The 17,118-nt window shown below is 34.4% G+C and overlaps 1 protein-coding gene and 1 long non-coding RNA gene across 6 annotated transcripts; one reads left to right on the plus strand and one right to left on the minus strand.

The window, feature by feature from the left end:
* The first annotated feature begins 109 nt into the window (after positions 1 to 109).
* Positions 110 to 1,245, plus strand: LOC140813668 (uncharacterized). The gene is made up of 4 exons (XR_012113996.1): positions 110 to 303; positions 475 to 721; positions 810 to 878; positions 968 to 1,245. It is a non-coding gene; the product is annotated as an uncharacterized lncRNA (long non-coding RNA).
* A 315-nt stretch (positions 1,246 to 1,560) lies between these two features.
* LOC140815142 (protein Brevis radix-like 1) lies at positions 1,561 to 8,455 on the minus strand. Of its 5 annotated transcripts, none has more exons than XM_073174254.1 (7): positions 8,263 to 8,455; positions 7,835 to 7,906; positions 6,723 to 6,952; positions 2,921 to 3,255; positions 2,421 to 2,550; positions 1,927 to 2,252; positions 1,563 to 1,845 (listed from the first exon to the last, which is right to left on the minus strand). In XM_073174254.1, exons 3-7 carry the CDS (start codon positions 6,843 to 6,845, stop codon positions 1,761 to 1,763), a joined length of 999 nt encoding a protein of 332 aa, XP_073030355.1. In that variant the 5' UTR covers positions 6,846 to 6,952; positions 7,835 to 7,906; positions 8,263 to 8,455; the 3' UTR covers positions 1,563 to 1,760. The 5 variants fall into 5 exon arrangements, with proteins under 5 accessions (XP_073030358.1, XP_073030356.1, XP_073030357.1 ...); XM_073174253.1 differs by having other exon boundaries at positions 7,835 to 7,914; XM_073174257.1 differs by lacking the exons at positions 6,723 to 6,952; positions 7,835 to 7,906; positions 8,263 to 8,455 and adding an exon at positions 4,273 to 4,389 and having other exon boundaries at positions 1,561 to 1,845.
* Between the last annotated feature and the right edge of the window lie 8,663 nt (positions 8,456 to 17,118).

Consider the following 17,118-nt stretch of genomic DNA (forward strand, 5'->3'; position numbering starts at 1 on the left):
AAAAGCAGTCCCCGGGATTTTGTCATTCTAGATTATTATAATTATATATATAAGGTATCGCTCGGGCTTCTAGCCCCGCCACGGATAGTTGGCCTTTGGTACTCCTTGCAAGTATCGGCCCGTGAATTTCTACTTCGTTCTCCAACTTATGGTCCGCCAGTTGCTGAGTATACGACACAAATTAGTTGATGATAAATTTCTTTTTGCCTTGTGATATTATATTTTCTTTCTATTTGGTATACATTTGGGCAATGTGTGCTATAATGGCTGAACTGTTTACTTTTCGCTGTTTTTAGGCTCAAGGTACATACATTCGTCTTCCTTGTTTGAACATTTTTTCTTGTCTTTTTTGCATCGAGACTATATATTACAATTCATGATTTACCTCTGCATCATTCAGCACTATGTTCTCCTTTGGTTTTGGCCTTTTCAAAAACATTGAATTCTTGATGCGCCCTTTATATTTTTATGCAGTGAAGTAGATGAAATTCATAAAATAAGTTGCGTCATAGGGAGTCCAACCAAGAGTGAATGGCCGGAGGGGCTTGAAATTACAAGTTTTCGCGAGTGTTTCATTTGCTCCCTAACACTATTTTTATGTACTATACATATACATCTTTTTTTTTTTTGCTTTTTTAAATTATATATATTTTAGGTCCTTGGTGTCCATCTTTCGCCATTGATGTCAGGCGTTAGCAAGGACACAATTGATCTTATTCCAGTAAGTGTAACTTTTTTTTACATCGCATTTGTTTTTAAGTTAATGTCAATCTCTGTATTTACAAGTTTTTTGCTTGTCCCAAATATAGTCCTTTTGTTTTTGGGATCGTTCCAAGATGCCCAAAGCGATAGAGGCCCTTAGACACCCATTTTTCCAGGTTTTGTTTCTGTTTTTCAAAGTTTATCGTAAAAACTATTTATTTGTTAAATCAAAATGAAGTTCGAAATCTTCTCTACAATAATGCAGATTTGCTACTACGTCCGGCCATTTTTAAGCCATAAAGATGCTCTTCAAAGTTTACCTCGACGACATTATCATGGTTTAGGGATTGGATCAACTTGTTAGATGTTATTATAATTTGGATAGAATTAATACGTAGTCTTTGTGTTTGTTCTTTAAATAGAATTGGTTGTTTGTTCTTTAAATAGAAGTGGTTGTTTTTGTTTAACTTAGATTATCTATAAAATTTTGTAATTGAACTTGTTGACTAGAGGTTATGACCCAGTCCTTTAGTTTTTTCTGTCTCTAGTAATTTCTTTATATTATATATTGTTTTTAAGTTTTAGAAGTTGTTTACTTAATTTCTGAGTTCCTTACAGGGGAGGAATTCCTGAAGTGCCCTTTAATTGATTGGAATTTATATAGAAAAATGATGATGTAAATGTAGAAATTATATAACAGAGTCAACTTAGCAACAGCCAACAAGTGATAAATAGAAAATGGTCAATACACATGAAGTGTAAATACAGTGAGTGTTATAACTTATAAGAAAAAATCTATATGTATACATATATAATATGTATATATATAGAAAAAAATTGATGAAGAAAGCATGCAATCAATAATTATGACTTTCTAGAACAGTGGTAAGTGATTAATAAATATAAAAAAAACATGTGGAGATTAAAGTTTCAGCCTGTAATGATCCTAAGAAACTTCTCTAGTTAGATAATATTAAGAATGTAAGATTGCTACACCATCAGAAGTCTTTCATTATACCAGAATATAAAGTCCATTTTAATAAGTAGACATCATAAACTCATTGGCAAAGGTATTGAGATTGTATTCTGTCTCTGTTAGTTTCCCACCACAATTTCGCGTGCACCTCTCCAAATCTTTCTCGACTGCATCGAATCCATCAATCATTGTCAGAATAAAACGGCGAAGATTGTAGCAAGTTTTATGAATCTAGAACTTGTTTTTACCTGAATCTCACACGACGTAGCTCTCTCGTGCCATCGACTAGTTGTCTGATGGTGATGTAAACACCGGGTTCATCTTCTTCTATCCATTCCGAATCAACGTCACTTGCATTACTTATGGAAACTGAAGCCTCGTCTCTAGAGGAAGTGGTCGTTCTCGATGCTTCCATTGATGAGAAATCGCCCTTTGGCCCGCCACATGATCTTGCATTGTGATGTTGGAGATTGTCTCCAAAATGTTTGTACCTTGGAGTCCACTCCCTGTTTAGTGCAGGTGTCATCCGAGGGCTTTCCCTTATAGAACCTAGCCTTGAGTAGGTCGAGTCTCTCTGGAGCCACATGAGTAAAGGATTTGAATTAGGATTACTTTATAGGAATAAAACTTGAACATCCAGACCAAAATTCGATCATAGTCCATGTAATCATGCGAAAGGAATTCGATGGTAGTCCATGTAATCATTCAAACCCATGAAGTCAGAGTAACAATAAAAATTTACCCCATCCTCAGATCTCCCTGGAGTATTGAGAGCTTGTTGATTGAATCTCTGTACATTGTAGAGCTCCATTATTTTTTCGTAATTTTCGCCCCACCATCTCTGAGCCTGCCACTTGTCGAACATCTCCCGGCTTTGGACACATTAAAATGGTATGTCACTTCTCAGATGCAAATTTCATTCACAGATCATTACAAAAGTTTGAAGTGAAACATGCTGCTGTCTGCTCATGGTTCCCATTAATCATGAAAGTTGTAATTAATGGGATGGAGTTCATGCGTATCAAGAGGTAAAAAATGACCTTATACAAGAAATAGAGGAAGTGTGAATCAATATTTCATTGTATGTCACTACCTGAATTCAAGAAATGTTACAAAGAGTCTGGTTAAATATTTTGCGGTTGATTCTTGGCAACAGCTGAACCAACTTCCGCGCTACATTCAATGATAATATAACGTAACACGTAGTTTATTTAGGTTAATGGTTGTATTTGCAAATGGTACCTGAAGCGGATGCGTTTAAGATCGTTTCCACCTCTAGGAAGGGACACAAAAGTGATGTGAACACCAGGCTCCACTTGTGCCATCCATTCTTTAGGTCCATTTTCCTCATCTAGCACAACTTCCCCTGACCGTGCTGAGACAGATTCAAATCCAGCTTGAGTTCGAATACCACCAAATGAAGAATTTGAGCTTCCTGGAGGCAGATATGGATATGGAACCCCCTCTGATATAGTATCAAAATCAGGATACGGTTTTTGCCCTTTTTTGTAATAAATTTCTGCCTGTCCGGGCTTGCATTTGTATGATCCTGAGACCTTCATGGCCATATCCTTTATCTGTAAATAGAAGAAACTATTTTTATGAAATAGGTCATTTCAAGAAGGGAAAACAACGATAACAAGGATCGAGCACCTGCCGAAAATCATAATAATTTTCCAACTCAGTTATTTTAAGTACTGGTTGATGCTATATAGCTCAAGGGCAGCTACAGTTGTTCACGCATATGCCAAACATATATATTTATATAATGTTAAACTTTTGTTATACGATCCAGACTTCATGCAGTTCGACTTCATTGAATCAAATTGAAATATCAATGCAGTAAAGTAGCATTAAGTATAAAACAGTTAATCATGGAGCTTAGTCATTATGCATGTCTAAGAAAATTTATCGATTGGCAGCTCAGACAAACTGCTGGCATGATGCCAGTTGGCCCTTTTCAAATGTCACAGAATCTTGATGGTAGCTTAATTTTGTTCGACAGAATTCTCTATCATCCAATTTAATGTAACAGACATAACCATATATATGAATACAAGATGATAATTATGTAACCTCCATGCCTTTAAAGTGTAAATTAGTCTTATACTCAAATTTTGAGCCTGTTTATTTAGTGGTATCATTATGCAGATGATATCCAAAACTGAACACTCAGCATCTGCACTATAATATAACTTAATAAACAGGCAACCCTTTTTGAAAACACTCTTCGACAGCGAAATATATGGTTCCTTTTACCACAGTCCCTACACAAATTGCCGCCAAAGAGATTTTCACTGGGGTTGAAATGAAGTCCTGCCCGTATCTGCAGCCGCAGTCTGTGATCGGGATATAGCCTTAACGTCTCAGATTTACAAAAGAAACGCCTAGAGCCGCGTATTATATTAGCTAAATTCCACTTAAAAATTGAAGGAAGGTCCCCTAAAAGCTGCCATCGGCGGCTCTTTACTGCATTTGCAGTACAAAAACCGGTGCTTTTTCAGTACAAAGCAACTGATATGGCATATGAATTAATTAACTATCATACTGAATCACTAACTTTTCAAGTGATCAGTAGCCATTCCATAACTCACCAGCGCCAGTTTTGAGAGTCGGAATTAAACACATTGATGGACAGGAATTCAATGGCGGGTCATGGAAAAGATTGAGTCTTTTCAACCATGGAGTCTTGTCTTTTTCTTTACTCGATAAAAATCCCAAGATATTTGGTTTTTTTTTTATAAAAACAAAAAAAAACATCACATTAATCATAAAACAATCGATTCAAACTAGCTAACTCGAATTTAAAAACATATAATTCTGAAAAATCCTAAAGGTTTTACAATCAAGATTTGGATTCACTAATCTTGAGCCTAGACTGTCAAATAGGAGACCAGTTGCATAGGATACAGATTAAAGTAATCCATAGCTCAAACAATCATTAATGATGATCACGTTTAACTACAACTCAGAATTTCAATCCCTGGACGCCACCTGGTTGCCATATAAAATTGGTTTTTCGTGGGACATGGTTGCTTCCCACGAAAATGATGTGACCTAAGTTTGGCAATCCCGATGTAATAAAGTTTTCAAACTTACTGTCCTACAAAAAAACAACAGAAAATGCAATAAAATATATAAATCTAAGTGGGATTTTGATTTAGACAAAAATAAATTGTGGTGCAACTTGCGATGTTGTGGACCATATAATAATAACAACGCATATCCACGTGCTTGCTTCTTCTGGGATTGTTAAATTATTTGCACTCGAAAAGGCACCAAAAAGCAAGTCACACCATTTTATTTAGGTATGTCAATTCGGGTGAGTCGGGTAGATTGGATCATGTTGAGCAATAGTACTATTCAAAAATTGCTTAACCTGAATCCAACCCGAACTCGAACGTGAACCAACCCGAACTTGAACCCGAAGTAATCCGATCAACCCGTATAACCTAATTTTGAATTTTTTAAAAAAAATTCAAAATAAATAATACCAATATTTTAATTTAAACTCATAATAATAAAATATCCTTCGTATATATGATTTAAATTTGAAAGTCTAATGGTATAAAAATAAAGTATATTTACTAAATCAAATAAACAATTGTTTAAAATATTTAAAATAAATATTAAATTATGAAAATTTATGATATAAATTTAAAATATATAAAAATGAAAGCAATATTTATTAATTATATTTAAAAAAAATAACATTTTCGGGTTTACCCGAACCCAACTCAACCAGATCATTTTTTCCGGGTCAGCTATCGGATTCAACCCGATATGACCCAAACCCAAAAACCTCAAACCCAAACCTGATTGTTTCGGGTTGAACCGTGTCGGGTTGGTGGACGTGTCGGATTTTGACACCTCCAATCTTATTTGTTTTATGGTTGGGTTGAGATTTATCTAAATCTAAATTTAATTAAATTTGAAACTTAAGATCATTAGGATTTTGGATGTCACTTTTTCACCAAGACAAAAAGGTGATTTGGCTACAACATCTTAAAATATAAAAGTTGTGTAAACATAAGAGTACTAATGCCGCAAGACAAGTCGGAAATTTTAATAAGAAACAAGATTTAGAATATGAAGTAAAGACTAATGTATTCAAAGGGATGATTCATTTATTTTCCCTTTGGTCGATGTTAGCATGCATGGTCGAGTCACATGGCAATTTAGTAGTTAGTAAGGCTGAAGGACAAACATTTTGGGACCAAGAATTTGACACATGATCCAAGGTGTGGCGTGATAATGTCCCCTCCCTTCAGTCCTTTTCTTTGCCAGCCACAAATTGGGCTCTGGGGTTTTCAAGCTTTCGATTTTTTACTTTATTAATTTGAAAGTCCATATTCAAATTAAATTCTTGATTAACTTACCCGATTAATGTAGCTTCGATGGAGCCAAAATGGTCTTCGTTTCACTACAGGAATTCAATTTTCATCCTTCTCAATCAACAGACAGACATATATACAAGGCAAACACAGAATTAACAGACTCTAAACTCAGAGCTAGGGCAAAGTAAAAAAAAAGACAGCAAAAAATAACACTAGACCACCATCGGATGGACCCCACAAAAGAATCTGAATGTGGGCCCCGCCATCGGGAACTGGTAAAGCTACTGAGTAGTGAATAGACATTTTGTTTTTGTTCATAAATAAGGAAAAAGAGGAAAGCGAAGCAGACTGTACAATGGCAATTGGGATTCAAACTAAATGATGTAGCCGATTAATGAAGCTCAAAACTTGGATAAATATATAACCTACGACACATTTTTGGTTTAGACTTCAAGTTAACGTTGGCATTATCCATTTCAAAATCATGATCTTTAACTACATCCATAAATAATAATAATAAAACATAAAATATAACAGATGATCCAAAGACTCTGAAACAAATTACACACAGAGTAATAAAACATAAAATATAACAGATGATGGAGAAAAGTTTTGAAGTTTTTAGTTATGTGTCTCCAAAATTCTTGGCTATATATATATATGAATGTACAAGTTATGAAAGGGAGGGAGGTTGTGAGGTGCAAAACCTGTGAAGTGAGAGCTTTGAGGGAGTCTTTTGTGTTTGGAGTCCCACGCGGGGGGTACCCCTCATCCTCCTCGTCGCCTCTATCTTCCGTCCTTTGCTTTGAGCAAGTAATACATGTCAACATCTTTCTTTACCCTTGGCTTCCTTCTCTTCTTCTACCTACAGCTTTTCCTTTTCCAGCTTCTTTTCTAAATATCAATAATACTAGCTTGCTCCCTTTTTTAATATTACCTGCAAATTATTAAAGAAAAAGTGTGTCGTATATACGCTTTAATTAATGAATAATATAATGTGCTTCGATTTTCTCAGTTGAAAACCTTCAAATCACTTTAAAATATAAGATAATTTGCTATGTTATGATGGTTTTTCATCTTTTAATGACTCTAACCACCCAACAATATTAATATTAAGAAGTTAAAAAAGACAGAACTAATTAATAGATAGTACTGACTGAAAAAAAAAGTAAAGAGAGAAATGCGACTTGGGATCATATAGTTATTTCAAATTTCTTAAAATCCCTTGTGAAAATTTAATGTCTTATAAAACCAACTTATCATTTGAAAATTTATTGAAAGAATTCTCGTGAAAATTTAATGGATTGAAAATATTTAGCTGATACCCTATGAAAAATTCACATGCTAAAACTCTATATATTACTACATTCATAACAAAAAAAAACCCTTAAACTTTTATTTAACATATTTGCAATAATATTTAATTATCGACATAATTTTATGTAAGACGTGTGTCATAAAATTCGTGCAAGTTCTGCAAAAAACAAAGAAAATGCGAGGATTTTTACAGAAGTTTTTGATGCGATTCAATGAATTTGAAAAATAAAATAACACCCAAATATATCATTTGTGCAATTTTAGCTATTGTTATATATATATATGTACAAGTTTCCTTTATGAAATATATATATACCAAATAATTATAAAAAAACGTCTTAAAACCGGAAAAATAATCATATCCTTTCCCTATTCTAAAGCACAATCATTCTCTTTCCGTTTTCTTCAGTATAGCATAATTTCAAAGCATTTATGATTTTGCAAAGAAAAGGATAAAATCTTAAAAAGGAAACCGATAAATTGTCCAGTTCTGAAATCTTACCTTTCGCAGCAACTCATAGGCTGAGCTACCTATCTAGCTACCATTCCCTAGCTATATTTAGTTTCTCCCTCGCTGTTAATCTTCAAACAAAAAAAAAAGAAATCCATGAACGAATCACACTGTCAGGCCAAAAAAAAAACAGAATCCTTAACGAATTATAAAGAAAAATGTTCCGAAATCAAAGTTTTATAACCTCAGAGATCAACTAGTCAATCTTTAGCTAAAACTCGAGAAAACCCTTGAAGATCAAATACATATCGAAAGGCTGAACCTCAAGAAATTAACAGTGACACTAAAGCCAATGATTTTAGGGTTTATTCAACTATTATGCAGCTTCGAAGCATGTATCACTCGAAGCGAAGCAAAATAAAGAAGGAACGAGGAGGGTGGAGGGGTACAGGATATGTATAGCAGAAGAAAGAACGTACAGTCAGAGAAATAACATCTATTCCACTCCGCATGCAGCTGTAATCAGAAATCAACGGAAGAGAGAGTAATATCAGGCGAGACACTCCGGAGGTTGTTCTGGCGGAGGCGCTTCACATTAGGGGAAGTTCTCTGAATCTCCGCCGCGGGATTTATATTCATAAATGTGTATATATAAGGAAATGGAATCGAAGATGTGGGGGTGGAGACAAGGAAAGGAGACTAGTCAGTGGTGTATGTATATATACATAGAGGGATTTGACGCCGTTATCTCACACGTCGTTCTGTAACGGAGGACTGGCCAGCTTCTTACGAAAGATGGTTGTACAGCCTGCTTCGACGGTCGTACGTTTTGGCAGCAGACATACGCAGTTAGGGGTCGATTTTGTGGATAATTTTTGTGCTGGACAAAAGGGCCCCACGTGCCGAGGTTTGTTGAAGCATATACGAACCTTAGATCAAAATGCTACTCATTTGGCTCGTACAATTCGCGACACCCTTCGATCCAGTGTTTTTATAACCGGACCGTTAATCGAACCGATCAAGTCTTAAAAAATGGTTCAACCGGTTCAACCGGTTTGACCGGACGATCGAACCGGATCAATAAAATTAATATTTTATTTATTTTATATAATAAATAAAATAGTAAAATATTGATTATTTATGTTTTTATAGTTTTTATTTAATTTTTAAGATGAAAATTACAATAAATATCAAAATAAAAATCATTTTTCAAATTCAAAAATCCAAATTACACATAACATGTAATCAAATAGTGATGACCAAGTTTAAGTGTCCAAGTAAACATCAAGATTAATTATAAAAAAATAGCAAACATCAAGTTTCTTATAAAAAAAGTTTCTAGTTGCAAAACCGTCGCTATTTAGCGACGGTTTTAAAACAACCGTCGCTAAATAGCGACGGTTATTCTTTAACTGTCGCTATATAGCGACGGTTTTTGAAATAACCGTCGCTGATCTCTGGGCAATTTTTTTATAATTTCACAGACCCGGCCGGTTCCTGAAGACCGGCCGGTTTCCGGTTTTTCCGGTGGAACCGGGTTTTAACCGGTTTTTTCCGGTTAAACCTGTTTTCCGGGTTTTTATTTATGTCCGGACCGGTCTGGAGGCCGGTTCACGGTTGAACCGGTCCAACCGACCGGTCCGGTCCGGTTTTGAAAACATTGCTTCGATCTATAATTTTCTGCTACATAATGACATGTTATATGTTTATTAGAGTATATAATAATAATAGAACTAAGATATTTCATTTCACGAAATCTAATTATAGTGTAAGACGACAGGGATAGCATGTTAAACTCGTCATGTTTCATGTTTGAGACAGATTAAAACTCGTTTGTTTTGAGATCGGGTCGAGTCAACAAGTAATGACGAGTCTCGTGTTTGGCTGAACCTGACTTGTATATATATGCCTACTATATATGGATATATAATACGGATAGTAGGCATATATATACAAGTCGGGTTCACCCAAACACGAGACTCGTCATTACTTGTTGACCGGGTCATATATATGTGTCTCATATGAGACTATCTCACGGATCTTAATCTGTGAGACGGATAAACCCTACGGATATTCACAATAAAAATAATACTCTTAGCATAAAAAGTAATATTTTTTCATGAATTACTCAATAAGAGATTTGTCTAACAAATATGACCCGTGAGACCGTCTCACACAAATTTATGTCATATATATATATATATATATATATATATATATATATATAAATTTTTTTTATCTAATTCAGAATAGAGGCAGCCATCGATTCTTGCGTGTGTTTAATTTTGTCTTACCTCGCGACTAAGTAATGACAATTTGCCATCAAACACTGCAATAAAGAAACCGAATCAGAATAATATTTTTGTTTCAAATTAAAGTTATAATATATAAAATAATAATATATTATATAATTAATAAATATATTTTAAAAATATTCTCCAGGTGTTGTTAACACTTAACTGCTGCTGTCGGCTGTCGGCATTGCTTCATATTTTTCTTTTTTACTTATTTTTTCAGCTTAAATTTTGGTCGATAATTGGCACGTCATATATATATGAATTATTATCATTAATTTTTTTTTTCAAAAAATAATGCTTAAAATTCAATAATGTGATCTTGCATTTGTGAATTTAAATTTCACTGTATCGAAAGTTTGGATTTATGAATACTAATAACCGATCAAACAAACGTATGATATCTTAAGATATCATTCAAATATGTTTTGATATGAAATGTATTGTTGATACTACCGCAAATGAATTATATACAACAGAGCGTAACATGCACGTAAATCTTTACGAAACACGATACGTACGTCGAAGTGATCCAAAATTTCGAGAAAAATGGTTTCGAAATGGGCCAAAAAGCTCAATCGTTTGTCAATCTCGAGTGGTAAAGAATTTTCTTTTAGATCGTTGGCAAGATCAATGTGTTGTAGAATCTTTAAAACCCGTGGTATGTAGTGTCCTTTTTTAGCTTTATTCTTGGAGCTTACCTCTTTAAAGCAAAGAAATATGCTTGAATTTTGGGATTATAGAAATAAAGTAAAAAATCAAATGTAAATGGAGAATTCGCCACGTGGTGCAGTGTGAGGGCTCGAGCATTCTTTCCTCAAAAAAAGGTTTGGTTTCCCAATTGTGAGATCTTCCTACTTCTTGGGTAAGAAGAAAGGAATACTTCCAAATATAAGATTTTGGAGTGTAATAAATTTTCCAAAAACAGTATTCACTAAACAAAAATATTTTTTAAAAAAATGTTAATTAAACTTAACTATTATTTTCCGTCATAAAATTGTCGAAAAAATTTATTCAAAGCTTTCTTCCAATGTTTTGTCGGCAAAGGTTTAGTCAAATAGGGTAGACAATTTGCATTAAATGAGCAGAAATTTTTTAATTTTGAGGTTGGCAAATTTGATATAATTTTCAGAAAACGCGTCTTCACACGGACAAGGGACTCTATTAAATAGAGCTCCCTCTTTCATTTTGAAATTATTTCTTTTTAGTTTTCTCTCATCCTATATCATTTGAGTGCTTAGTTCTATAATATTTGTGAGGTATTTTGTTCTCCTGTATTAAGAGAGTGTGTTCTCTTTGGAAACACAGTGAGTGAGTTGTACACCATAAAATATAATAGTGGAAACCTTTTCATCTTGTCATGTGGTTTTACCCTAATAATTTATTATTATTAGGGTATAATAATATCACATTTATTATATAAGTTTCATATTTATTATTTCAAATTACCGCACGTGAGACCAACAACTTTAGGTCTTTTTGGAACAAGTTTGAAGTTCAAAATCCATTATTGTGAAATCAATCAATGAATAAAGAGACAATATTTCTGTTATTCTTATATCTTTTCTTTGTTTTTTTTTTTTTTTCTAATAGTATTTCTAGTAAATATTAGCCGAAATGAGCTTATTACCTTGTACTGTGAAGTTATATTCACAGTATTGCCTTCTAAAAAATTAGAACTTACTATTTAGATTCGTGGATTTGAACAGTTTTAATGAAAAAAATTCATTCAAGAAATAAAGAAAGAGTGGTTTTGCCAAAAAAATCTGAAAAATAAAAATAATAACGATTACATTATATTAATATTAAGAAGGATATTCTAAAAATACAAAAAAGATTTCAAATTGAATTTTTTTTTTAATCAAGGATATATGGACAACTTCAATCCTTGGCAGCTAAGGATTGTTAAAAGAGAAGATGGATTGAAGACAAAAGGTATGAAAGGGAAAAAAAAATTATGCTATTACTTTATTTGTGATAATTCCTTTACATTTGTTTTTTTTATTTTTTTTAAAAAAATTAAAGTATGTTTTTGGCCCTGCACTTTTTCTAGTTTTGAAAATACATTCCCCCACACTTTTGAACACTGCAGCAGAGTCATTAAATCATGCTAAAATAAGATTTTATAAAACAAGTCGGGGGGTACCCAACTTTTTTAAAAACGATCTACATAGTGTCGAACAACTTATAAGCTCTAGAATTTTCCGAAATAGGCTTGAAGAAGATTGATCAAAATGTCAATGCTTGGTTGGTAAAAAAATCTGAACATTGTTAGTTGTCTCCCAACGATTGGATAAAATACATGGGAGTTGTATATATGGTCTTGGACAATTCTCTTCTCTTGAGCTAGCTTTTGGGGTTGAGTTAAGTCCAAGTTCCAATCTTAACATGACATCAGAGCTCAGGTTCCATCGTTATATGTTGGACCACTCGTTCTGCTCATAATTAGGTCATTTGTAAACCTCACTGCTCCAGATGTTCATTCCTGGGCGTGAGGCCTATAATTGAGTCATTTGTAAACTCCACACTCCAGATGTTCATTCCTGACGTGAGAAGGTGTGTTAGTTGTCCCACATCGGTTGGATAAAATACTTGGAAGTTGTATATATGGTCTTGGACAATCCTCCCCCTCGAGCTAGCTTTTGGGTTGAATTAGGTCCAAGTTCCAATCTTAACAAACATCACTGGTTCAAGGCATATTTTAGCACAATTTCAAAATGTGACATACTTCTCAACATGTGTGAATGCTTTAACAACAAGATTTTAGATGTAAGAGAAAGACAATAATTTAGATGTTTGAAACATTAAGAAATTTGTTGATGGCCAGGTTTCAGACGAACATGGAAAAGGCTGAGAAGTGTGGGAGGATGTGATCTGTCCAAACATTAAAACAACGTTGGCGAAGAATTGCAAGGATGAAGATGGTTTTAGTCCGTTGATTGTTGATGAAACACAGTTTCAGATCATGGAGTTAAACCGCAACACTCTGTCGACTTGTATAATCTGAGTTCAGTGAGTTGTAGTTGTAGGAAATAGGATTTGACCGGAATTCCATGTCCACATGTTGTCTGTGATATTTGGTTTAAGAAAGATAATACGGAGCTTGTGGCATACAAAAGTGTTATTCGCTATCGATCTTGTTTATAGATGGACCAGCCTTGTGGCCTGAATGTCATTTAGTCCCTCAATTACCACCACTTTAAAGAGTTTTTAGGCAAACTAAATTTGGGAAGAAGACAACCTGATGAATTACAAACTTCAAGGCAAATAAAGCTGAAAATTTTGAAACGAAGCAACAAATGCAGGAGATGTGGTAAGTTGGTCATAACCAAAGAAGTTTCTACATAAGTAAAGAAAGTGGTTTTGATGAGGCAACACAAGAAGACAATGAAATGGACGAAGATGAAATGGAAGCACCACGAGCTTACAATGAAATCGATATAGGTGAGGTGAAATCAACACCACAAGCATGCAATGAAGTTGAGATTGGTGCAACTACACAAGGCAACAACACGATATCGGATTAAGGTGAAATATTCATATCTGATAAAGCAGCAACATGCGATGAAACAAATAGAAGAAAAAAGTTATATGTTACCACCTTTTGCTATGAATGTAAGTTGCTTTATGTAACAATATCATTTTTTATAGGTATTCGATTTATATGATTGTTTACAGGTTATACAAAAACGTGCAACCGGAGTAACGATTAGGGGCAACTCCAATAAAGTAGTCAACAAACAAATACATGACATTGTGAAAGGCGGAAATAACTATGTAACCGTGTCTAATATAAGAGCATTCGTCACGCCCCGGGACGGGGGTTGGTTGACATCGGCGTTGCTATCAAATTTACATTCGAAAACAATAAGCCTCAGAAGTACAAAATTCAGAAACCAGTCTTTTTATTCATAATACGGAATAAATCAATTTTCTGTTACAACTCGAATACTAATGTTTTACATCGGAAATGTAAAACCAGACATAACAGTGTTTGAATAAATGCAGCGGAATTAACATAAACATAAAATGAGAACAATTGTCTTCTTCACCAGTCCCAGAACTGGATCTGCTCTTCTTCTTCTAATATTTCTTCCTTGCTCTTATCTAAGATGAGTTTGGTGGGTGGGTGATATGATTGTCACTCAGTAAGCAGGAGCGGGAATAACTCCCAGATTTCGAAAACTATTTTACAGAAATAGTAATACAATAATGTACAGAAAACTCTTATTTTCAGAACATAAATCAGAATTCAGAAATCACAGGTTTCGGAACAGAAATCAGAATTAGTAAGCACTGAGCACGTTATTGAATTTCATAGCTAAACTGATATCAGTCCCCTATATGTTCTCTTCTCTAAGGGGTGAGACCAGAGTCAGAATCAGAATTATGAAATGTTCAGAATATATATTCCTACCATTAGTTGACTAGGGAGTTTCAGTGCTTCGAAATCAGATATCAGAAATCAAACATACATAAACTGTGCTTTAAAACAGATATTAACAAACTGATTTCAAGATATTAATACATAAGCCCACTTACAGTAATTTACTTCAAGAATTTCGGTTGAAGTCTGGAAATCTGCTTGCCTCGCTACTGGTTTTTACAGCTTCGAAATATGCACTCTCTTAGCTCTAATTTCAAGTGATAACTCAAGATTTTGGTAACAACAATTTCAGATATTGAGGGTGCTATTTATAGACCGAAATCTGATTGTTAGCCTTCCAATTAATGATCATAATCTGTCATTAATAGCCTTTATTCTATGTTAATGCTTCAGTTATAAGTCCAAGCTGAATCTGTGACGTCCCGAAAATTTGAGGTCTACATGAACCACGTGCGTGCAAGTTATTAAATTCTTTATGTATTTTATTAAATGATTTTAATGCATGTTTATTTCATTAAATTGAGTTTTAATTCATGATTTGTGAATTTGCATTATTTCAAATTATAATATGTTTAGTTGATTCATGTTTAAACGTTTTTCTTGAGTTTTATGTTCAGGCGATTATTCGAGGCGGGATCGAGGAAAAGACCGGTGACGATTTTTAGCAATTAAAAATGTGGTATTTTATTTTTAAGTTGAGTTTGGGACATTTTAAATTAGTTTGTAAAGAGTTAGTATTTTAAAGCCTAAATTAGTTACTTAATAATTTTAGGAGTTTAAATCTTTTAAAGTGGGTGGTACATGTATTTTGGTTAAAAGGAGAGTTTAGTGGAGTGTATCAATTTAATTGATAAATTTGTGTGGGTCAAACTTTTATTAGCATTTTTATTAGTTGATTTAGCAAAATTATCTCCTAATTAATGACCCACACACACGTTAAACACACTAACACACACTTACACGTTTTTACACACACTAAAACACACAACACACACACAAGCTTTAAAAATCAGATTTTTATTATTTTAAAAAGAGAGAAACCTAGGGTTCCATAGCATTCAGCAGCCGTCCCCTTCTCTTCGAGTCTCCCAGCAATTTTCGTGAGTTTTATTGCAAGAATTTAGTGCCACGTTCGTCCCGGATCAAGCCTCGCTCCGTTCCCGCATCGGTATCGCCGTTTCGGTAAAGTTTATCATCAAAAGGCACGTATATTCTGTTCTTTCTGCATCGATCTTGTCATAGTATGCGTTGTGTATTTTTATGCGTGAAAATTTATGTATGACGTTCGTCGTTTGAGCGGAAACTGATTTGAATGCGTTTGAAATACTTTTTAGATCTGAAATCTCGTAACTTGCTGTTCCTCTCGGAACTGCGATTTTTCCGTCGAGAATTTGAGATAACTTTCAACTACAAAATTGTAGAACTTTTTGATAGCTTCGTTTTGATATAAAATTCGAGATTTTTGGATGAAAATTGAGTGAGTTATGACGTTTTTCGTGGGACTGCTCAAGCTGCGACTTTTATGTAAAATGTGTTCTTGAAGTTATTTGTTGCAGGCTTCGTTGGACATCGCCGGGCTTGTGCTACTGCATTTATATATGTTACGAGATGTATTTAGGTGTTATTTGGTGGTTCGTTCGGGTCGGGTTTGGCTTGGGATGTAATAGAAGTCGTAGGAAGCGAAACGATGCCTAATTACGAGTTATTGTTGTGTTGGAATTAATTGTTGATGCTTAGGGACGTTTGGGGCGTTTTTATGGGTTTGAATCAATGTAATAACATCCTAGGATGAGTCTAGAGGTGTTGGTTCATGATCCTTAGGCTTGGATTGAAAGGGTGAATGAATAAGTTATTGAATTTTCGTGAGTTTTCAAGTCCAGTGCCTACCCGGACCCCTTCCCGGACCCCTACACGGAGTCCGTGTCCGTTTCCTTCAAAAATACGAAATTCCAGAGCCTACCCGGACCCGTACACGGACCCCTACACGGGGTCCGTGTACACCCTTTTAAAAAAAAAAAAAAAAAATTAAAAAAAAAAATTATTATTATTTTTTTTTATTTTTTTTTTAAGATTTGCTTCGGGGTTTTATATTATGGTTTAGCACCTTGGTTAAAATTTATTTATGTAAAATATAGGATTTGTTTTGTGGTTTTATGCCATAGTTTAGTACGATGATTATGCGAGGTCAAGTCCTGAGCGAACTAGAATGTCCTAAGCTACTTATTCACTTTGGTGGTGAGCTCGAGTACCTACGTCTAAGACATGCAAGTTAAGTATTTAAAAATTTATGTTAGTATGTGCAGCAACGGCCCCAGTCGAAGTCCAACGAATCCCTCAACGCCAAGTAAGTATGTATGACGTGCAAAGAAAATATTTTAAGTTTTTGAGGTATGCTAAATGTCTTGTGACCAAAAGTGAATGGGTTTGGAAGTCGGTGAACGTGGCCGAGGACCTCTCCACCCCGTTAAATTATGAACGGGTTTGAAGTTAGGATTGGAAAGCGTTAAATTATGAACGGGGACCAATCCGCCCGTTAAATTATGAACGGGTTAGATCGTGGTTGTGAAGCGTTAAATTATGAACGTGGATCAACTGGCCTGTTAAATTATGAACAGGGATCTCATGTATGTGGCAGTGGATACGCCCCTGTCAGC

This window comes from Primulina eburnea, chromosome 15, assembly GCF_022965805.1.
Source record: "Primulina eburnea isolate SZY01 chromosome 15, ASM2296580v1, whole genome shotgun sequence".
In the NCBI taxonomy this organism is placed as follows: Eukaryota; Viridiplantae; Streptophyta; class Magnoliopsida; order Lamiales; family Gesneriaceae; genus Primulina; species Primulina eburnea.

Excerpts from the sequence above, each read along its gene's own strand:
- LOC140815142 (XM_073174254.1), bottom strand. The coding sequence starts at position 6,845 with ATGTTGACATGTATTACTTGCTCAAAGCAAAGGACGGAAGATAGAGGC. Across the intron at positions 3,256-6,722 it reads TCAAAGCTCTCACTTCACAG|ATAAAGGATATGGCCATGAA; the intron begins GTTTTGCACCTC and ends TTCTATTTACAG. Across the intron at positions 2,253-2,420 it reads CAGGGAGATCTGAGGATGGG|AGAGACTCGACCTACTCAAG; the intron begins GTAAATTTTTAT and ends ATGTGGCTCCAG.